At 44.7% G+C, this 23,459-nt stretch overlaps 1 protein-coding gene across 1 annotated transcript in view; it reads left to right on the top strand.

Annotated features, from left to right (window-relative positions):
- Positions 1–23,459, top strand: part of LAMB1 (laminin subunit beta 1) — a 73,986-nt gene that overhangs the window by 22,302 nt on the left and 28,225 nt on the right. Inside the window, 15 exon segments of the mRNA XM_081957131.1 lie at positions 264–452; positions 1,422–1,601; positions 3,243–3,355; positions 4,707–4,786; positions 8,187–8,322; positions 9,802–9,960; positions 11,182–11,309; positions 12,054–12,174; positions 13,912–14,116; positions 14,836–14,979; positions 16,592–16,823; positions 18,231–18,394; positions 20,032–20,256; positions 21,448–21,665; positions 22,715–22,811. Coding sequence (XP_081813257.1) covers positions 264–452; positions 1,422–1,601; positions 3,243–3,355; positions 4,707–4,786; positions 8,187–8,322; positions 9,802–9,960; positions 11,182–11,309; positions 12,054–12,174; positions 13,912–14,116; positions 14,836–14,979; positions 16,592–16,823; positions 18,231–18,394; positions 20,032–20,256; positions 21,448–21,665; positions 22,715–22,811 — 2,391 coding nt within the window.

Below are 23,459 nucleotides of genomic sequence, written 5' to 3'. Positions count from 1 at the left end.
AGCGCCTATGACGGCGCCATCTTGTTTTTAAAAACTTTTTTTTCTACTGCGCACGCGTGCGAAACGTGTCCCTGAGCGAACCAGGAGTAACAAAAGCCGGAAGCCGCCCCTGGTCTATTCGCCTTCATTTGTGAGATTAGGGACCGTCATTCTACGGTCACACTAGGCTATCGTTTTTTTACTTGTTTGTTTAATTTACTTATCAAATGCATTTGCTGCCCATCTCGCGACTCGCCTTTAATTTTTCTCCTTGTTCTCTTAAGAGTGCAATTGCAACGAGCATTCTGCGCAGTGCCATTTTGACATGGCTGTTTACATAGCCACTGGAAACACCAGCGGTGGGGTGTGTGACGATTGCCAACACAACACGGTGGGGCACAATTGTGAGCAGTGCAAGCCCTTCTACTTTCAACATCCGGAGAGGGATATCCGCGATCCCCATATTTGTGAACGTAAGTCCTTCGTCTTTTTTCTCAGGAAATACAGGCACCCCTTGGCTTACAACTGATTCGTTTAGTGACCGTTTGAAGTTACGATGGCAGTAAAAAAGTCTTAGGATTGTTTTTCACACTTAGGACCCATTGTCATGTGATCAAAATTCAGCTGCTTGGCAACTGACTCCTATTTATGACGGTTGCAGTATCCCGGGATCACGTGATCCACTTTTACGACCTTCTGACATGCAAAATCCATGGGGAAGCCAGATTCACTTAACAACCGTGTTAATAACTTGTACTTTAAAAGAACTGGACAAAACTACATTACAAACGATGATTGCAATGTTTGTTACCGCTTTTTTTCCTGCTAATGTCCATTCCTTAATTCTGGACTCAGTTGTAGTCGTAAATCGAGGACTATATGTAGCTGATAAAATAAAGAAATCCTATTTCTGTTTTGAGATAATGAGATTTATACATCAAAAGAACTGATGAAAAAGGTCATAAAATGAGGCAAAATTCACTTAACGGCTGTTTTGCTAAATGGAATGGAAATTTTGAGTTCATTTGTGGACGTAAGTGGATAAAATAAGGAAATCCCGTCAATCATTCTGAGATAATGAGATTTATAAATTTAAAAAAAACTGGAGAAAACAGAGTTATAAAAGACAATTGCAATACTCATTACCTGCTTTTTAAAATGCTTATATCGCTTCCTTAATTTTGGACTCCATTGTGATTGTAAGTCGAGGACTACTTGAAGCTGATGAAATAAGGAAATCCTATCAATCATTCTGACATAATGAGATTTAGGCATCAAATGAATTGGAGAAAACTGAGTTATAAAAGGCATTTGCAATACCCATTCTGCTATTTTTCTGCCAATGTCCATTCCTTAATTTTGGACTCGGTAGGGGTCATAAGTTTGGACTACCTTTATGTACCTTGGTGTGGGCGCATTAGAAAATGTGTTTCTTTGTTTAGCGTGCAACTGTGATCCGGTGGGCTCGGAGAACGGCGGAATCTGCGATCGATACACCGACTACTCGGCCGGCCTCATCGCGGGACAGTGTCGTTGCAAATTCTTTGTGGAAGGAGAACGTTGCGACACCTGCAAGGAAGGATTTTACGGATTAAGCATCGACAACCCTCTGGGCTGTCAGTGTAAGTGCAATCTGGTTGTGTTGAGGCTGAACAAACTTTTGAGAAATGGAATTTGGGAGCTGAGGAGCCGATATATCATTTTTACAAGGCTGAAGTCCCTGCCATGATGTCATTTTATTTCACTGATATTAAGATCAATTCGTTTGGAATTTGGTGTCATATGAGAGAGATGCTTAAGAGAGGGTGTGTTTCTTCCCTGACTATGCAGTTGGGCTTGTTTCATTTATTTTTATTTATTGATCAAATTTCTACATCTCCCAGTTCCAATTGCAGGACACCATTGCGAGTAGGACATTTCAGAGGTGAAATGGTTCAATTTGCTTTTGAACCAGTAAGTTATCTCTAATTCTATTCCTTGTGGAACTTCTGCGAAAATATTCCTGTGCAACTCCCTTAATTTGGGATAGAGTTCGGGTGACTAGATGGAGCTGAGAATTTACTGGCCAGATGCCCTTCCTGACGCCTGTGCGAATGCCTATAGTTAGGTGCGATGAACTTTCCAGTGTATTATTGAGCTGTATATTTCATATTATCGGACCAATATAGTATGAGTAAGCATCAGATGTACTTCTGTTTTTGATGCTTTTATGTCAGCTCGTACAGAATGCCCTGATGGCACACTACTTACTACTGGTTTTAATTTTTGTCGTACCCTTCATTGAAACTTTAGCCTGCTGTTAAATACACACAAGCACAAATAAGACACTGCTTTCTTTGATCAAAGAAAAAAAATCTCATTTATTTCTACTTGGAAACCACTTCTGGACTTTATGCTTGAAGTAGAAAAAAATGAAACTTTGATTTCAGGTTTTATCAATTAGATAAATTCATGGTTATAGAAATGGCTAGTTTATACTATTATGTAAAAGTAAAAAGTTGAGGTTTGATGCCAGCCATTCGGCAGTTCGATTCCCACCAGCTCAAGGTTGACTCAGCCTTCCATACTTCCGAGGTCAGTAAAATGAGGACCCAGATTGTTGGAGGCAATACGCCGACTCTGTAAACCGCTTAGAGAGAGGTGTAAAGCACTGTGAAGCGGTATATAAGTCTAAGTGTTATTGTTATTGTTATTTAAGTTGTGGTGGTGCAATGGTTAGAATGCAGCATTGAAAGGTTACTCTGCCCACAGTCGGGAATTCGATCCTGACTGGCTCAAGGTTGACTCAGCCTTCCATCCTTCCGAGGTGGGTAAAATGAGGACCCAGATTGTTGGGGGCAAGAGGCTGACTCTGTAAACCGCTTAGAGAGGGCTGTAAAAGCACTGTGAAGCTGTGTATAAGTCTAAGGGCTGTTGCTATTGTCTTATTCTACTGCACCAAAGGGAGTTGGAAGTCAATGCCTTTTTTGTTCTGTCCTCCCCTTCTTTTCTACACTTTCCCCTTCCCCTATTTTTCCTACTATTTGCTCTTGTGCTTTTCTATTTTATATCATGAACTAATTAAAAAAAAAAGCACAAATAAGCCAAAGAGAGAAACATAAACTGCGGAGGGAAAGAGAGAAAAGTCATTTGTCATTAAACCTCCAGAGGGGAAAAAAAATGAGCGATGGTGTTGAAATAAATATTTGTCCCAAGTCTTGTAACCCGCCACGTTCATCAAAACACCCTGATCCCGATTTGTTTCCTTGCTCTTCCTAATATAGCTTGTGCTTGCAACCCACTGGGCACGCATCCTGGCGGGAATCCTTGTGACTCCGAGACCGGAAACTGTTACTGTAAACGTCTGGTGACAGGAAAGCATTGCAACCAGTGCCTGGTAGGTCCTCCCGTTTATGAATACTGTGTGGATGGAAGGAAGTTGAAGGCAGAAATCTTTGGGGTGAACTTTATGTCAGAGGTTCAAGGACAGGGAGTTCTCGACTTACAATGATTCGTTGAGTGACCCTTCGAAGTTACAATGGGGGCTCTGAAAAAAGGGAGTTATCGCTGGCTTTTGTCCTGGCTGGTTGTGACTCAGTGGATGTTCTTCTGACTAGCACTGATGATGTTGCCTAGTTGGGTAATCAAACGTCTACAAGAAAACAAGCAAGCAAGGAGAGGACCAAGAACTCACTCTCATTTCATCCCTGAGCTACAAATATTCTCCGTTAATGCTTCTATCTATCTATCTATCTATCTATCTATCTATCTATCTATCTATCTATCTATCTATCTATCTATCTATCATCTATCATCCATCTATCTATCTATCATCTATCTATCTACCTACCCACCCACCCACCTACCTACCTACCTATCTATCTATCCCCCTCCCTCCCTCCTTATCTATCTATCTATCCATCCCTCCATCCATCCATCCATCTCTACATCTACATACCTACCTATCCATGTATCGTCTATCACCTATCTATCTCTGCTATCTACTATCTAGCACTGATGCTGTTACCTAGTTGGGTAGTGAAACGCCTCCAAGAAAACAAGCAAGCTCAGAGAGCACCAAGGATCTTTCATGTCAACCCTGAGCTACAAATATTCTCCTTTATTCTATCTATCTATCTATCTATCTATCTATCTATCTATCTATCTATCTATCATCTATCTATCATCTATCTATCTATCTTCTATTTATCATACCTACCTACCTATCTCTATCTCTATCCATCCATCCATCCATCCATCCATCCATCCATCCATCCATCTATCCTACCTACCTACCTACCTACCTACCTACCTACCTATCTCTATCTCCATCCATCCTTCCATCCATCCAGTCATCCATCTCTACATTTACATATCTACCTACCTATCCATGTATCATCTATCGCCTATCTATCTCTACTATCTACTATCTAGCACTGATGATGTTACCTAGTTGGGTAATGAAATGTCTTCAAGAAAACTACCAAGCTCAGAGAGCACCAAGGACCTCCATAGTCCTCCTCCTCCTCCATCTCCTGTCTCTCCCCTTCCTCCTCTTCCTCCTCCACTCCGCAAACCTCCCTCCCTTGTAATACTGATGATGTTACCTAGTTGGGTCATGAAACGCCTGCCAGAAAACTACTAAGCTCAGAGAGCACCAAGGACCCCTTCGTGTCATCCCTGAGCTACACATATTCTCCTTTGTTGGATGTTCTTCTACCTGTAATGTCCCAATTCTTCCCTTGCAGCCTGAAAACTGGGGGCTGAGCAACGATATGGAGGGGTGTCGCCCCTGTGATTGTGATCAAGGAGGATCGCTCAACAATAAGTAAGTTCAATTCCCACTGTCAAACCTACCTATAAACTTTCTAAATGCGTTTTTTATGTGGCTATGTTTCAGGAGGAACCCCCCTTCTAGACTTTTCTAGAATATTCTATTCCCGAGGTGCTAAATGTTGCAAACCTCTCAAGATGGTGGGGCTGGGGGGGGGGGAATCTAAGTAAATCTAGTGGATATCAACACATTCCTGTACTTCTCCAAACTTTGTTAATTATCTCGGATTTCTTATGTTTTTTCGTTGATTCATCACTTGCCTTTTATTATTTAAATTGATTGATAAATTATTAACTTAGAACAATTAATCAGTGGAACGGCTTGCCTCCAGAAGTTGTGAATGCTCCAACACTGGATGTTTTTAAGACGAGATTGGACAACTCTTTGTATGGAATGGGTGTAGGGTTTCCTGCCTGAGCAGGGGGTTGGACTAGAAGACCTCTAGGGTCCCTTCCAACTCTGTCATTCCGTTCTGTTCTAAACTTTTCACCTTTCCTGTTTTGAGAATCTCAACTCCATCCAACCTTGAGTTTCCCGGCCTTTCCTCTCGATCCAGTCACTCTTCCTTCCTAAATACATTTGGATTTGAATTTCCATCTCCTTTCCTTTCTCAGCTCGCTGTTAAGCTTTTTGCTTGAGTAGACGAGGAATTTATCTCACTGGATTTTGCTTCAAAGAATTGCCAACTGGGGGAAACCAGAAAGCAGCAGCAGTCTTCCGTTGTGCTATTTAGGTGTATCCTGTTCTAGTTCTTTTCTTAATAGGCTCATCTCCTTGTTTGTACTAAGTAAAATACAGAGAGTTCTTGGCTTATGACTGCAACCGAGCTGAAAATTTGTGTTGCTGAGTGAGACACTTGTTAAGCGAATTTTATCCCCATTTTTTTTTGCCACCGTTGCTAAGTGAATTACTGCAGTTATTAAATTAGTGACATGGTTGTTAAATGAATCTGGCTTCCCCATTGATTTTGCTTGTCAGAAGGTCCCAAAAGGGGATCGTGTGATCCCCGTCGGCGTTGACAACGTCACCATCAGTCAATTGCAAAATGCTCCAACAATGGAAGTTTTTAAGAAGAGATTGGGCAACCATTTGTCTGAAGGGGTGTAGGGTTTCCTGCCTGACCAGGGGGTTAGACTAGAAGACCCCCAAGGTTCCTTCCAACTCTGTTCTTCTCTTCTCTTCTACTCTACTCTACTCTACTCTACTCTACTTTCTATTCTATTGTATTCTATTCTTCTCTTCTCTTCTTCTCTGCTCTACATTCCATTCCATTCTCCTCCTCTGCTCTGCTCTACATTCTATTCCATTCCATTCTCCTTTTCTCCTCTTATCTTCTCCTCTCCTCCTCTCCTCTTCTCCTCTGCTCTGCTCTACATTCTGTTCTGTTCTGTTCTATTCTATTCTTATTATCTTCTCTTCTACTCCCCTCTCCTCTACGAAATGTAAATGCCGCCCAATTCCTAGCAATTCTGGGCAGTCAATATAACTAATCCGCAATCCGATTGCTTCAGCTAAAACTCATCGCTGTATTTTAGATTTACCGTCCCAGCTCTCTGAGGAAATTAAGATGGGGCCCATCTTGACCCCACACTCTTATTTTTATTCTGATCGTTTTTCCTGAGTTGTTTCTCACACAGGCAGTAGCTATTCTCCATGGTCCTATTAAAGTCGCGCAGCGGGGCCATGAAGCCGCCTAACCTTTGGACATCCTGATGTCTTGATTGCAAAACCATCTGTGAATGGGTGTCATTCGCTCAAAGTACTCGACCTAACCAGCGTCCCTCATTTCCTCTCCCAAGAAAATGACCTCATTCATCCGGACGGTTTAGATTAAAACCTTCAGCCGTCCAGATTCCTGTTTTCACAGCCGTAGTTTCTGGTGAGACAGGGATGTAGGTCCTCAGCAAAAAAATTCCATCCCAAATAAACTGTAGGGCCATCCCACAGCATCTGAGCGCACAGCTGCACCGGGGAAAAAAATCTAAGTTGTGGTTGTGAAGGAAGGAAAACAACAGAGGGGGACCATAACAAAAGATGGAGTTGTGGGGCCAAGTGGAGTTTGACAGCTGAAGTTTGACGAAATCTATCTGGGATTGTAATAATTCCACCAGACAGGAGAATGTTTCTCCCTGCTTCCGAGGATGAGGGTGATTCATTACACAGTCAGCCAGATGTTCAGATTGGGTTTGGCATTTTTGTCTACCTATCGAGTCCTTACCCAGGACCTGGGATAGGCAAATCTGGATGTTTGACGGTGTTACAGATCTCGTCGCTGGATGGAAGCAGTTCCAAGTAAAGCCGCCTTCTGCAATTGACTGATGGCAAATTTGTCAATGCCTACGGTGTTCAAGTGGTGCTCCAGTTGTTTTGGGACTGTGCCCCAGGCACTTATGACTATTGGTCCTACCCTTGCTTGCCTTTGCCATAGTCGTGGTATGAGTATTAGCATTAGCATTATTCCAGAGTTTTGAATTGGATGGTTTCAAAGACACTTATTTGATCTGAACCTAAGCCTCTGTATTGGGGGTGTCTGTCTATGAAGTAATAATTAAATCCATAATTCATGATGGATGGGTGGCTGCGTTGATTGACAGATCAGGGAAACGTGTTCCAAATTTTTCTTTAATTATGCAGAAAGATCTGTGTTTGAATTATAGACACTTTGTGGTTGTCTACTCTTAGATATCTTGAATTTCTTCTCTTTTTCTCCCGGTGTACAATGAGAAGAGGCATATAAAATGTCCTGAAGATGTTTGATGGAAACTCATTTTGGTTGATTGAGAGATCAGTGAAACTTGTTGCAAACTTTTCTTTAATTATGCAGAAATATCTCTGTTTGAGTTATGGGCACTTGTAGTTATCTACTCTTAGATATCTTGAATTTCTTTCCTTCCTTCCTTCCTTCCCTCCCTCTTTCTTTCTTTCTTTCTTTCTTTCTTTCTTTCTTTCTTTCTTTCCTTCCTTCCTTCCTTCCTTTCTTCTTTCCTTCCTTCCTTCCTTCCTTTCCTCCATCCCTCTTCCTTCCTTTCTTTCTCTCTCTCTCTCTCTCTCTCTCTCTCTCTCTCTCTCTCTCTCTCTCTCTCTCTCTCTCTCTCTCTCTCTTTGGTATACAATGGAAAGAGGCATATAAAATGTCCTGAAGATTCTGGTTGATTGATAGTTCATTGAAACTCGTAAACTTTTCTTTAATTACATAGAAATATCAATGATTCGGTTATAGATATTTATGTGGTTTACTCTTAGATATCTTGATTTTATCTATCATCATCTATCTACTTAGCTAGCTGTCTGTCTGTCGGTCTGTTTGTCTGCCTGTCGGTCTGTCGGTGTGCAATGAAAAAAGGCAAAGAAAATGTCCTGAAGAAGTCCAATATAAATTCATTTTGTTTTTCAGCTGCTCAAGTGAATCTGGCCAATGTCAGTGCAGGCCACATCTGATTGGCCGCCAGTGCCAGGAAGTGGAACCTGGATATTTTTTCATATCTTTAGATCATTATGTCTATGAAGCAGAGGATGCTAAATTTGGCCCTGTGAGTACCAACTTTAGCTAGCAATCAAAACACATCAGAAGACTTGCTCTGAGTCCTTTTCATCTGCTCCTCAGATCTTATATACACACATTTATGTGTACATTTATATGTGGTCTTCATCATTCGAGGAATAGTTGATTTCTCTTATTTCTTGATTTCTGATTAGAATGTGGATTTTTCTCCCTTTTGTACAACCCGTAGTCTCTGATTCGGGGTAGAGCTGGGTCAACTCGGTGGAGCTGAGAATTTACTGGCCAGACGCCCTTCCTGACACCTATACGGAGTTCACAACAGACATTTTCTCTCCCCGCCCTGGGAGAGAAACATTTGTTGCTACCTGAGATTGAACTCTCAATTCTCAATACATAGTTTGTCTCAGTATAGGAAAACATACAAAGGCCATTTGTCAACTAATAGCAACAAACAATACATGCATGTGAACGGAATCTGTTCCTAGTCATCTTTGGCAAACATCTATCAGTAAGAAGTTGAATTTGACATCTGGGATTAAAAGTCCCAACACATCTGGAGAAAACTGCTGGAATAGTCTCCTCGTAGTATTTTTTTTAAGCTACATTTTCCGCATAACATTTGTGTGTTATCTTAAAATAGAAGAATATAATTTGCTCCTGTTCTTTTTTTTTAAACTAATTATTAAGTCTCATCAAAGGATAAAATATAAAAAAGCAAAAGAAAGACGGCTTGGGAAAAAGTAAAACTCAGGAATGTAGAAAGAATGAAAAAGAGGAAAAAAGAATGTTCCAACTTTCTTTGGTGTAGATACTAATATAAAATACACAAACCTCTTATTCTAAAATCAACAATAATGCACAATATTTATTTTATATTTTATATTATTTTATATTTTATATATTTTATATTATTTTATACTTTATATTATTTTATATTTTATATTATTTTATATATTTTATATTATTTTATATATTTTATATTATTTTATATATTTTATATTATTTTATATATTTTATATTATTATTTTATATATTTTATATTATTATTTTATATATTTTATATTATTATTTTATTATTTTATATTATTTTATATTATTATTTTATATTATTTTATATTTTATAATATTTTATAATATTTTATTTCATTATTACTTTATTATTTTGCTTTGCTTTGCTTTATTTTACTTTATTTTTTATTTCATTTCATTTTAGTTTATTTTAGTTTATTGTAATCCCGCCTTTTCTATAACCGTAACAGTCCTAACTGTCCAATCCCAAAATTAAATGTTCCTCTTTTTTTCAAATTTCTAACACAATGTCCAACAGTGATTTCCAAGTAGACACGAAGTTAGACAAAATATCTTCTTTAACCAGAGTATTCAGCTTCACAATCTTGGCCCATTCCATTAGCTTCCCCATCTGTTCTTCCATTGAAGGAATGTGTAAGTCCTTTCCTCTCTGTGCATACCCAAGTCTTGCTACTAATAATTTGCTCCTCTCTTGTAGGGTGTGAGTTTAGTGGAACGCCTCTATTCCCAAGACCGCATACCTTCCTGGACTGGAATAGGATTCGTGAGAGTCCCCGAAGGAGAATATTTGGAATTCTACATTGACAATATTCCGTTTTCTATGGAATATGATGTCCTGATTCGATACGAGCCACAGGTAACTGGCTGTTTAAGGCAGGGGTGTCAAACTCGATTTCGTTGAGGGCCGCGTCAGGGTTGTGTTTGACCTCAGGGGGTCTGTGTGGGCGTGGCCAGCTCGACATCACTTGATCACATCGCAAGCTCAGTTTTCAGCTGCGATGGCCTCCTGCAACCCTCTGCCAGTGAAAATGGAGCTCAGGAGTGCCACCCCCAGCCCTCCCAAGCTCCGTTTTCGCTGGCAGAAACACCCTGGGCCAGTCCTTTGCTGTTTCCGGGGCAGCCTCAAGGGTCAGATCTAAGCACTCCGTGGGCCAGATCCGGCCCTTGGGCCTTGTGTTTCACACCCCTGCTTTAGAAGATGTTTAAAACCTGCTGAGTTAAACATCTATGTACTTGGTGATCTGAATGTTTATTTTTTTATTAACTTATGTATTTTTTTGTTTCTTTGTTTATAATCCTGTCTTTGTTACTTTTATGAATAACTCAAGTTGGTGAACATATCCAACATCACTTTCCTTCTCCTATTTTCCCCACAAAAACAACCAACCTTGTGAGGTTTGTTGGGCTGAGAGAGAGAGAGAGAGAGAGAGAGACTTGTCCAAGACACCTTTTGTGTCTAAGGTGGGACTAGAACTCCCAGTCTCCTAGTGATTGGTTCAAGGTCACTCACTGGCTTTCATAGCTAAGGCGGGACTAGAACTCACCATCTCTTGGTGATTGGTTCATGATCACCCAGTGGCTTTCATGGCTAAGACAGGACTAGAACTCACAGTCTCCTGGTGATTGGGTCAAGTTCACCCAGTTGGTTGTCATGGCTAAGACAGGACTAGAACTCACAGTCTCCTGGTGATTGGGTCAAGTTCACCCAGTTGGTTGTCATGGATAAGGCGGGACTAGAACTATCGTCTCTTGGTGATTGGCTCAAGGTCACCCAGCTGGCTTTCATGGCTAAGGCGGGACTAGAACTCACCATCTCCTGATGATTGACCCAAAGTCTCCCAAGAGGCTTTCTTGACTGGTGCCTTCACCAGTTGACCAAACTGGCTCTATGTGGCTTCTGTACCAATGGCAATTTGATGATGTGTGTGACAGATTCTTCAATTACTCTCACATCAAAGCAAGGTTGCATAGAAATTCAGTATTATTCATGTAGTCCCAATTCCTCCATTAGACAACCTGATGGATATCTACAGGGTATATTTGGAGTTTTGAAATTAACGGGGATCGTTTTTCCTAGTTACCAGATCACTGGGAGAAAGCTACCATCAGTGTATATCGCCCGGGCCAAATCCCTCCTAGTAGTAGATGCGGCAATACGGTTCCTGACGATGACAATCAAGAGGTATCCTTATCGCCCGGTTCCAGGTGAGTCTCAAAAGAGAAACGCAGGTAGCCCTCGACTTAAAACCACAACGGAGACCAGAATTTACGTTGTTAAGCAAGGCGGTTGCTCAGTGAGTCCCTTCTGATGTTACCACCTTTTTTGCCATGGTGGTTGAGGGAATGATGGCAGTTGTTAAAATGAATCCAGAAGTGGCTCAGCGAATTCTCTGCATTGACTTCTCTTGTTGGGAGGCAGCTGGGAAACTTCCAAAGACTGATGAGATGAGTATGCAATCTTTATGTATACAAATTTTGGTGCTGTGATGGTTGTGTGAGGACCAGTTGTGAGTCCCTTTTTTCCGTGAGGTTGTAAGTTGGTGACAGCAATAGCACTTACACTTACGTACTACCCCACAGGGCTTATACAGCCCTCTCTAAGTGGTTTGTAGAGTTAGCCTATTGCTCCCAAAAAGCTGGCTCCTCATTTTACTGACCTCAGAAAGATGGAAGGCTAAGTCAGTCTTGAGCCGGTCAGGATTGAACTGCTGGCAGTGGGCAGAATTAGCCTGCAGTACCACTTTCTAACCACCGCGCCACCACGAACAGCCACTAAATAAATGGTTGTAAGTTGAGAACTACCTCTATAAAACAAAGGAACAATAAACAGAAAAAGCTTGGTATCATCTAACCAACAGTCTCCAGAATTCCCAGCGCTTGTATGCCCAATATATGCCGTGGGATCTGCCCCTTTGTTTTCTCTTCATGGATGTCCTATTGCTAACACAGGTACGCTGTCCTTCCACGCCCCATATGCTTTGAAAAGGGTCTGAATTACACCGTTCGGTTGGAGCTGCCCCACTACTCCTCAAACACAGAGGTGGAAAATCCATACACCCTCATTGATTCAGTAAGTGGATGCTAATATCAGCCCGTTAGTGTAACACAGCCACGGGAGGAAGATATGGTGGCCTACCAGTGGCCAGCAGAGTTATCAGCAGATTCGGACAGTGAGGAGGTTGGGGAGGAAGATGGGCCAGTCCTGAAGTCTGGGGAAGGCTCGGATGAGGGCTCTGTGTCGGAGGCAGAGAGGGGGCCAGAGCCGTCTGACAGTTATCAGCTGCCTTCAGAGTCAGACATCAGTGAGGCAGAAGAACAGCTGGAGCCTGTTCCCAGTGTGCGCATGCGCAGAGTTGCCAGACGAAGGGAACAGCTAAAGAACAGGGGTCGGCATGGGAGTAAGGCCACAGATGGACGGTGAATGGCCCCTCCCAGAGGACATAAAAGAGGAGCGAAGGGGTAGTGGAGTTTGCAGGAGGCAATTAGTTTGTTTAATTGGTTCGTGACTCTCTGAGACTCCTTGCCAGGTTTTACAGAGATTGGCCTGTCAGCTCTCCAAGCCAGATAAGGTCTGTGACTGTAAATCCTCCCTTGAAAGACTTTGCTGGATGTGAATGAGCAGAATTCACAGTCAATTAATAAAAGGGGTTTTTTGTCGGGACCAGGAGTTTGCTTCATGCTCTTGGGAAGCCTCGGTCAGAATAGAGGGGGACGGGGAGGACAACGACGCTGTTTGAGCTTCATGGTTTTCTTGCAGCTGTTTCATTCCCCAACTTGGTAACATCATCAATGCTACAAGGAAGCCGAGTGCTCAAACAAGCGCAAACCTCACACCCTTCTAGCACCGATGGTGTTACCTAGTTGGGTAATGAAACGTCTGCAAGAAAACTCAGAGACCACCAAGGACCCCACAGAATAAGCTGCCTCACATTTTAATTACATAGCTGCAGATGGAACGCAAGTTCCGCTTTTTTTATTTTTACTTTTTTTCTGGAATGCTGGCTGAAATTCTCGGAAAGTTGCCCGTATCGGAGAAAACCTAGGAATGGCTTCTGGGCCACTGAGATGAGGTGGAAGAAACGGGCATAGCCCAACTGCCTAGGGAGTGTTTCTGTTCTGACCTAAGCTTCCCAAAATCACAAAGCAGACTCCTTGTCCCAACAAAATCCTTTTTATTAAGCTAATGTGATTTCCTCTCATTCACATCCAGCAAAGTCCCGGTAAACAGTCTTTCAAGGGTGAATTTACAACCACAGACCTTATCAGGCTTGGAGAGATGCCAGGCCGATATTTTCCAAACACAACGTTGTACAAGAAAATACTTGGCGAGGAGTCTCTGAGATATCACGAACAAATCTTCTAATTAAACTAATTAACTAATTAAACAAAGTAATTGTCTCCTGCAAGCTCCACTCCCCTTTCGCTCCTCTTTATTCCCTCTGGGAGGGGCCATTCACTCTCCACTTGTGCCTTTACTCCTGAGTTAGCCCTTGTTCCTTAGCTGTTCCCTTCTCCTGGCAGCTCTGTGCATGCGCACATCGGGAACAGGCTCCAGCTGTTCTTCTGCCCCACTGATCTCCAACTCCGAAGGCAGCTGGTAACTGTCGGATGCCTCCGATGCAGAGCCCTCATCAGAGCCTTCCCCAGACTCCAGGACTGGCCCAGGTTCCTCCCCAACCCTCCTCACTGTCGGAGTCTGCCACCAGTTTCTTGTGACCTCTCTGGAGTGTATCTTTGGAAGATAACAACTTTTGGATTGTCCGTCTTAAAATATAGTAACACGGCTTGGTTTAACGTCATTTCGCAGCTGGTTCTCATGCCATATTGCAAGTCCCTGGACCTCTTCACGGTTGGAGGCAGAGGCGATGACGTGACCACCAACAGCGCCTGGGAAACCTTCCAGAGATATCGCTGCCTGGAGAACAGCCGAAGTGTGGTCAAAACCCCCATGACTGATGTTTGCAGGAACATAATTTTCAGCATTTCAGCCCTGCTGCATGAAACCGCACTAGGTAAGTCGGTTGAGAACAGGGGTCTTCAAGCTTGGCCATGTTAAAGCTTTGTGGACTTCAACTCCCAGAATTCCCCCATGCTTGGCTGGGGAATCCTGGGAGTTGAAGCCCACAAGTCTTCATGTTACCAAGTTTGATGATTAGGGGACTGGAGGCTAAAACATACGACGAACGGTTGCAGGAACCGGGCATGGCTAGTCTAGGGAAGAGAAGGACCAGGGGAGACAGGATAGCACTCTTCCAATATTTGAGGGGCTGCCACAGAGAGGAGGGGGTCAAGCTATGTTCCAAAGCCCCCGAAGGCCAGACAAGGAATAACGGATAGAAACTGATCAAGGAGAGATTCAATCTGGAAATAAGGAGGAATTTCCTGACAGTGAGAACAATCAACCCATGGAACAGAAGTTGCCTTCAGAAGTTGTGGGAGCTTCATCCCGGGAGGCTTTCAAGAAGAGACTAGATTGGCATCTGTCAGAAATGGTGTCGGGTCTCCTGCTTGGGCAGGAGCTGGGGGGGTTGGACTAGATGACCTACATGGTCCCTTCCAACTCTGTTAATCTGAGATCTGAAGTTTGGAGACTCTTGGTTTAGAACTTGATTTCCCAGCCTGAAATAGAACATGAGTTGGAGAATGTACGAATGGAATGAAGGAGGGAAGGAAAGAATGAATGAAGGACTTGTTCCAAATATCTCTTTTTCTCTCTCTTTTTTTTCCCCAGCTTGCCAGTGTGACCCCCAAGGTTCACTCAGTTCCGTATGTGATCCCAACGGAGGACATTGTCAATGCCGCCCAAATGTCGTCGGCCGAAGATGCGATAAATGTGCCCCGGGCACTTTTGGCTTTGGCCCCACTGGATGCAGACGTAAGTTCTGTCTTCCTTCCCCAAACCCTGAAATGTTACTTTGTAAGACTTTTAAATATGTACATGTATTCGTTCCCCTCTTCTACCACATCTGTAGACATCCTCATGAACTAGCTTTAAAAAAAGATAATTTGCAGGGTCCTTGGTGCTCTCTGAGCTTGGTGGTTTTCTTGCAGATGTTTCGTTGCCAACCTAGCACTGATGGTGTTACCTAGTTGGGTAATGAAATGTCTGCAAGAAAACCACCAAGCTCAGAGAGCACCAAAGACACTACATTATTTCCTCCTCCTCCTCCTCTTTCCTCCTCCTCCTCCTCCTCCTCCTCCTCCTCCTCCTCCTCCTCCTCCTCCTCCTCCTCCCTTCTAGCACTGATGATGTTACCTAGTTGGGTAATGAAATGTCTGCTAGAAAACCACCAAGCTCAGAGAGCGCCAAGGACACCACATTATTTCTCATCCTCTTCCTCCTCTCCCTTCCACATTCTGCCCCTCCTGTACAACACCCCCTCCCACCCGTAGCACTGCTGATGTTACCTAGTTGGATAACAAAACACCAACAAGAAAACCACAACATTCAAAGCACCAAGGACCTGGTAATTCAACCTTGAGCTACAAATATTCTTTTATTGACGAGACTTATTTTTCTAAAGCTGGTCATTAAGTCCCGTATCTCACTGGCTCAAAGTTGACTCAAATTTCCCTCCTTCCAAGGTGGGTAAAATGAGGACCCAGATTGTTGGGGGCAAAATGCTGACTCTGTAAACCACTTAGATAGGGCTGTAAAAGCACTATGAAGTACCGTATTTTTCGGAGTATAAGACGCACCTTTTCCCCCCCTAAAAGAGGGTGAAAATTTGGGTGTCTCTTATACACTGAATGTAGCCCTACCCACTCACCGCCCCCCACCCTTTGGCCTCTGCCTCCCAGCAATTTACCTCCTTGCAACAAATGGGGGAAATGGGGCTTGCGGAGGCTGCAAAAGGCTCTAGCAATCCCTGCAGCCTGAAACAGCTGATGATCGGGAGGCCCATACTGAAACTGAAAGTGAAACTTGCTGTTTGCTCCAGGAGAAAAATTGCTGAGAGGCAGAGGCGGATTTTTTTTTTCCTTGGGCTAATCAGGCTGTTTGCTGCAAGGAAGTAAGTCAATAGCTATAAATGCCTATAGAATGTTCAAATTATTAGATTTATTTTTTAAAGACTGCTTTGTTCTAGACAGCTTAACAAAATGAAGAAGCTTTTTAAAATCAATGCTTGATCTGAAGAGGCCCGGTGCTATTGTATCTTCTTTTAAATAAGCAGAGAATAACTATACTTCTGGAAAGCACATCAATTTTAACAGCATCTGTACAAGTATAGTCTGAAATGTAACATTACAAACAGTGTCTGTACTGTTTGCTGTTTGTTGCAAGGAGGCAAATTGCTGGGAGGCAGAGGCAGATATTTTTCCCTTCTTTTCCTCCCCCAAAGCTAGGTGCGTCTTATACTTCGAGCGTCTTATACTCTGAAAAATACAGTAGCTGGAGATTTAAAAATCCACAAGTGCGTTGATTTTGAGTGGCGCTGACTCTCCATTTCATCCAGATATCTGAATATTGTTGGGGTTTTTTTTAGCCTGCGAGTGCCACGCCCAAGCGTCTGTAAATGCCTTCTGCCATCCGGAGACCGGGCAGTGCCACTGTTTCCATGGAATTTATGGCCGTCAGTGTGACCAATGTTTGCCTGGATATTGGGGGTTCCCGAGCTGCCAGGCCTGCCAGTGCAATGGGCATGCAGACGAGTGCGATCCGTACAGCGGACAGTGCTTGCATTGCCGTGATCACACCACGGGACCCAATTGTGAGAGGTATGTCTTCCTTTGGCCACCCAGAAAATTTGGGTTTTCGAAAGGGGCGTGCGTGCAAGTTTTAACGTCAGGGGTGTCCAACCATGGCCATCTATTAAGACTTGTGGCCTTCCAGCTCCCAGAATTCCCCTGATATCTTATTTCGGAAAGGATTAAAGTTTTTTTTTTAAAGCATCCTTTGGGAACACCCCCATTTCCACCTTTTATTGGGACACTGTAACCACCAGGTTTTCATGGCAAAGTGGCTAAGACGCTGAGCTTGTCGATCAGAAGGTCGGCAGTTCGGCGGTTCGAATCCCCAGCGCCGCGTAACGGAGTGAGCTCCCGTGACTTGTCCCAGCTTCTGCCAACCTAGCAGTTCAAAAGCTCATAAAAAATGCAAGTAGAAAAATAGGGACCACATTTGGTGGGAAGGGAACAGCGTTCCATGCGCCTTCGGCGTTGAGTCATGCCAGCCACGTGACCACGGAGACGTCTCCGGACAGCGCTGGCTCTTCGGCTTCGAAACAGAGATGAGCATCGCCCCCTAGCGTCGGGAATGACTAGCGCATATGCGCAAGGGGAACCTTTACCTTTTAGTGGGGTAAAATGTGAATAAACAAATGAACAACAAAACCTTTTAAAGGCCTGGGGCTGCGATGGTGAGGTGGCATGCAGAGCCCTCCCTGCCAACGATGAAACAGAAGTTCACGAAAGAAAAAGATGTTACCTCTTGCCACGCCGCCAGTGCTGGGATGCCCTCCCTCCCGCTGGCTGGTCTTCGGGTCTCTGCTGTGCATGCATGCATGTACGCGCATGTGGACACACATGTCCACGTTCTTGCACATCCGTGCATGTCCACCCATGTGCAAGTTATCGCATACACATGTCTGTGCCTGTGCGCATTTGTGCACATTGACGCAGGTTCGCGCATGCGTTCACCTTTCAGTTTGGGCATGCACACACGCAGCTTAGGCAGGGAGTCCTCGACCTACGACCACAATTGAGCCCCACATTTCTGTTGTTAAGTGAGACGTTTGCTCAGTCAGTTTTGCCCCTTCCTTGCCACGGTTGTTAAGTGAGTCACTGCCGTTGAAAAGTTAGTAACCTAGTTGTTAAGCGATTCCGGCTTCCCCGTTGATTTTGCTCGTCGGAAGGCCGCAAAATGGGATCACGTGATCTGGAGACACCGCAACGGTCATAAGTATGAGTCAGTCGAATTTTGATCACGTGACCACGGGGACACTTCCAAGGTCGTAACTGTGAACAATGGCTTTTTGCTCAGGGCTTTGAGCGGTCGCTAAATGAACTGCCGTAACTCAAGGACAACATAGAGAAAAATACTAAAGTGGTTAATAAGCACATATTCAATTGGATCAATTGACTGTATCATATGCCTTGTGAGAAACCTTGTATTATGACATTTAGGTGCCTCGCTGGTTTTTATGGAGATCCAATCTTGGGATCAGGTGATCACTGCCGTCCTTGCCCTTGCCCAGATGGACCGGAAAGTGGGCGCCAGTTTGCCAACGGATGTTATCAAGACCGGATTACATTACAAGTGGTGTGCGTTTGTGAGAGAGGATATAAAGGTAATAAATATATATATATATATATATTGTCATTTAATTACCCCGTAATCCCTTGCGAGGTGGAGTCGGAGCAACTTGAATGGAGCTGAGTGTTTCCTGGCCAGATGCTCTTCCGGTCACCAGTGCGGAGTTCGATTCGGCAGATATATTCTCATTGTGCCCAGAGAGAGAAATAGCTGCCTCTACCTAGGATCAAACTCACAGCCTCCTGAGTGTGAGGCAACAGCTCCACCTCTAGGCCACCGCACCACTCATATAAAGGTAAATGGGCTTGTGAAATAATCTAACTGCAGGTAGTCCTCGATTTATGACCGCAATTGAGCCCCGCAAGACAGCTGTTAAGTTTTGCCCTGTTTTACGCCCTTTCTTGCCAGGGTTGATAAGCAAATTACTGCAGTTGTTAAGTTAGTAACACGGTTGTTAAGTGGATCTGGCATCCCCCTTGTCTTTGCTTGTGAGAAGGTCCCAAAAGGGGATCAAATAACCTTGGGACACTGCAACCGTTGTAAATGTGAGTCAGTTGCCAAGCGACCAAGTTTTGATCACATGAGCGTGGGGAAGCTGCAAAGGTAAATGTGAAAAAAAACAGTTATAGGTCCATTTTTTTCAGGGGCATTGTAACTTTGAACAGTCCCTAAATAAATAGTCATTTAGTGACGAGGAATGTTGATACTTTGCAAAGAGTTAAAGATGAATCCTATTTCTTAACATACACACAGTGGATTATTTCTCTCATACTTTGGTTTCTAGCTGAATTTAAGCCAGTTCGATCTAGTGGTTAAGGCACCAGGTTAGAAACTGAGACTGGGAGTTCTAGTCCTGCCTTAGCCATGAAAGCCAGTTGTGTGACTTTCAGCTAATTATCAGGGCACTGGAAGTTCTAGTCCCACCTTAACCATAAAAATCAGACTAGTGACTTTGGGCCAATCACCAGGACACTGGGAGTTCTAGTCCCGCCTTAACCATGAAAGCCAGCTGGGTGACTCTGGTCCAATCATCAGGAGACTGGGAGTTCTAGTCCTGACTTAGCCATAAAGGCCAGTTGGGTGACTTTAGTCCAATCACCAAAAGACTGGGAGTTCTAGTCCTGCCTTAGCCATGAAAGCTATTTGGGTGACTCTGGTCCAATCACTAGGAGACTGGGAGTTCTAGTCCTGCCTTAGCTGTGAAAGCGAGTTGGGTGACTTTGGTCCAATCACCAGGAGACTGGGAGTTCTAGTCCCGCCTTAACCATGAAAGCCAGCTGAGTGACTCTGGTCCAATCACCCGGAGACTGGGAGTTCTAGTTCTGCCTTAACCATGAAAGCCAGCTGGGTGACTCTGGTCCAATCACCAGGAGACTGGGAGTTCTAGTCCTGCCTTAGCCATGAAAGCGAGTTGGGTGACTTTGGTCCAATCACTAGGAGATTGGGAGTTCTAGTCCCGCCTTAGCCATGAAAGCCAGCTGGGCGCCTTTGGGAGAGTCACTCTCTCTCAGACGAACCCACCTCACAGGAGTGTTGTTGTTGTGTGGAACATAGGAGGAAGAAGGTATATTGTGTGTGTTTGTCACCTTGGGTAGAAATAATAGAGGTGGGATATAAGCAAAGGATAATTTGCTGAAGATTTTCCTTTTCCTTTGATTGCTGGCTGAACAGGAAGCAGATGCGACGAATGTGCCTCTGGCTTCTTTGGAAACCCCGAAGAGGTTGGTGGGAGATGCCATCCCTGCCAGTGCAACAATAACATCGATTCCTCTGATCCGGAAGCTTGTGACAAAAGGACCGGGTTGTGTCTCAGGTGTTTGTTTCACACCCAAGGCGAACACTGCCAAGAGTGTAAACCTGGCTACTACGGATGGGCCCTTCAACAGGATTGTAGAAGTGAGTGGACAAGGGACCGCTGCCTTTGATTTCTGCGGGTACCCTTTGGCCTTAGCTCAGGGGTGTCAAACTCAAGGCCCGCGGGCGGGATTTGGCCCACGAGGTGCTTGCATCTGGCCTGTGGGTCAGCCCTGGAAACAGCAAAGGATTGGCCCGTGGTGCCTCTGCCTCTACCAGTGGAAATGGAGCTCTGGTGGCTGTGACAGTGGTCGTGCCGAACTCCGTTTTCACTGGCATAGGGTTGCAGGAGGCCGTCGCACCAGTGGTGGGTTCTAGATCCCATCGCAACTGGTATGCTGCGCAAGGGGGCGGGCGTCCTAGTCGGGCACACGCACTGCACACGCATGTGCATGCCACCGCACTGCGACACCCAGCTGCTCGGCGGAGGTCATGCAGGTGCCGCATGCTGTGCATCCGTGCACAATTGGCCAATCGCGTTATAAACAGCCATGGAACGCAGGCAGGCGGGTGGACCAAATGATACACTGTACCAGTACGGTGGCTGCTGCTCCTGGCTACTACCGGTATGGCCGTACTGGGCTGTACCGCTCAGAACCCACTACTGCGTTGCACCCTCCCGAGCTCCGTTTTTGCTGGCAGAGTGCTCGGGCCATCACAGGCACCCCCTGACATGAGTGATGTTGAGCTGGCCATGCCCACCCTGGCCACACACCCCCATGCCCCGCAAGGTCAATAACCACCCTGACGCAGCCCTCAATGAAATCGAGTTTGACACCCCTGCCGTAGATATTTGCAAAAGATTCCCTTCTTTGAATTGTAAGATCTACCCATTATTGTCTGTAGCAGGGATGTCAAACTCAAGGCCCGCGGGGTGCTTAGATCTAGCCCGCGAGGTTGGCCTGGAAATAGTGATGGATTGGCCCGCGTTGCCTCTGCTGGCAAAAATGGAGCTCAGGAGAGCGGCCCTCCTGAGCTCCATTTTCACTGGCAGAGGGTTGCAGAAGGCAGTTGCAGCCAAAAACGGAGCTCGGGAATTCGTTTTCACTGGCAGAATGCTCTGGTCACCATAGGCGCCCCCGATACAAGTGACGTCGAGCTGGCTACACACGCCCCGCCCACACACATAAACACGGTCCCTCCCCCCCAGGGTCAAACACAACCCTGATGCAGTCCTCAATGAAATTGAGTTTGACTCCCCTGCCGTAAGTTTTTGCTACTCCTTCCTTCCAGAATGTGTCTGCAATTACCTTGGAACGGTGCGTCACCGTTGCAACAGCTCCGAAGACTGCGATTGCGAGAAAGAAACGGGCCAGTGTCAGTGTCTCCCCAATGTGGCTGGACAGAATTGCGATCATTGCGCCCCAAACACATGGAAACTGAGCAGCGGGACCGGATGCGAAACCTGCGCCTGTAATCCGGAACATTCCTTTGGCCCGTCTTGCAACGAGGTGAGAAAGCTTTATCGGAGTTAAGGATGGCAGAGGGATGCTAGCTCTGGCTCTTTCAGATATCTAAGGTGTAAACTCCAGGAGATGATGGAGGAATTCTTCCTTGCAGAAGAGAGACCTTTTGGGGATACGGTTAAGGAATTGGGCTAGAAACCAGGAGACTGAGAATTCTAGTCCTGCCTTCGGCAAGAAAGCCAGCAGGGTGACTTTGGGCCAGTAACCAGGTGACAGTGAGTTCTAGTCCTGCCTTAGGCAAGAAAGCTAGCTGAGTGAGTTTGGGCCAATCACCAGGAGACAGTGAATTCTAGTCCTGCCTTAGGCATGAAAGCCAGCTGGATGAATCACCAGGAGACAGTGAGTTCTAGTTCGGCCTTAGGCATGAAAGCCTGTTAGGTGTCTTTAAACCAGGGGTTGGCAACCTTAAACACCCAAAGAGCCATTTGGACCCGTTTCCCACAGAAAAGAAAACACCGAGAGCCACAAGGGTCCTAACCAGAAATCCCCCCCCTAATTCAATTCTGGAGAAAAATCTTGGTTCCCCCACCATAGAGTCTCCTCCTAGCGTAGCGTCCTTTTTCCTCTACCTGTCCTAAACGAAAGCCCTATCAATTGTGGAGCCGACTGGAAAACCCACCGCTTCCCATAGAGTCTCCTCTTGGCGCGCTGTGCTTCCCTGCCCCCCCAAACTGGAAGCTCTTCTCAAAATTGTGCCGCCGACTGAGGACAGAGCCGCAGCAGAGGGATTGAAAGAGCCACAAGCGGCTCCAGAGCCGCAGATTGCCAATCCCTGCTTTAGACCAATCACCAGGAGACAGTGAGTTTTACTCCTGCCTTAGGCATGAAAGCTAGCTGATTTTTCTACGTACTTCTCTCATAGTATCTGCCGTGATTTAGAAAGAATGCAGTTAAGAGGAGAATTGGGTGAATTGACTTTTTTTTTTAAAAAAATGATGAAGTTCCTAATTAGGGATGCATATTATGGCCAGCCTGGCTTTAGTACTGACCTGTCAGTGGTCCAAACTTGTTTCTCTCCCCTTCCCCTTTAATAGTTCACTGGGCAGTGCCAATGTATGCCAGGATTCGGGGGGCGCACTTGCACAGAATGCCAGGAATATTTCTGGGGTGACCCTACTGTGGGCTGCCAAGGTGAGTATGTTCTTATCCCTGGTTTACCCTTCCTTTCCCTTTTTTTTTGGGGGGGGAGGTATATATAACTATCCTAATACAGCTAGTCCTCGGCTTATGACCACAGTTGAGCCCAACCTTTTTGTCGCTAAGAGAGACAAGCTGTTCAGTGAGTTTTGCCCATCTTATGCCCTGTCTTAACCGCAGTGTTAAGTGTGAATCGCTGCAGAGGTTAAGTTAGTGGCATGATTGTTAAGTTAATATAGTTTCCCCCGTTGGCTTTGTTTGTGAGAAGGTGGCAAAACTTCCACCAGTCGTTAAATGAGGCGAGGACAACCTGTAACCAGTATTGGTAGGATTCTGGCATCCTGGGACAATCCGAGATACTTAAGGATGGTTTGTTTTGCGATGACGTTTGCGGAACGAACAAAGTACCATTCACGTTGGTTTCATTTTATTTGGATGCAAGAACTCAGATGCAAGACTGGAATAGATAAGAGGACGATCCTTAGTATCTTAATGTTGCAATATATTAATCCTGGACTTGCTAACAAAGGTTAGCCTCTTATGTTGCAGTTATGATTTCTGCAGAGGGCTTTAAAAAGATCTCCGCTTATCTGGTGTTCTGTTTTATTGTAGCTAAATTTAACATTGTTGGATTGAAACAGT

Source organism: Natrix helvetica (genome assembly GCF_964273705.1).
Source record: "Natrix helvetica genome assembly, chromosome: 6".
Classification (NCBI taxonomy): domain Eukaryota; kingdom Metazoa; phylum Chordata; class Lepidosauria; order Squamata; family Natricidae; genus Natrix; species Natrix helvetica.
Note: the sequence above shows the minus strand (reverse complement) of the source record. Positions and strands in the feature narration are given on the sequence as shown.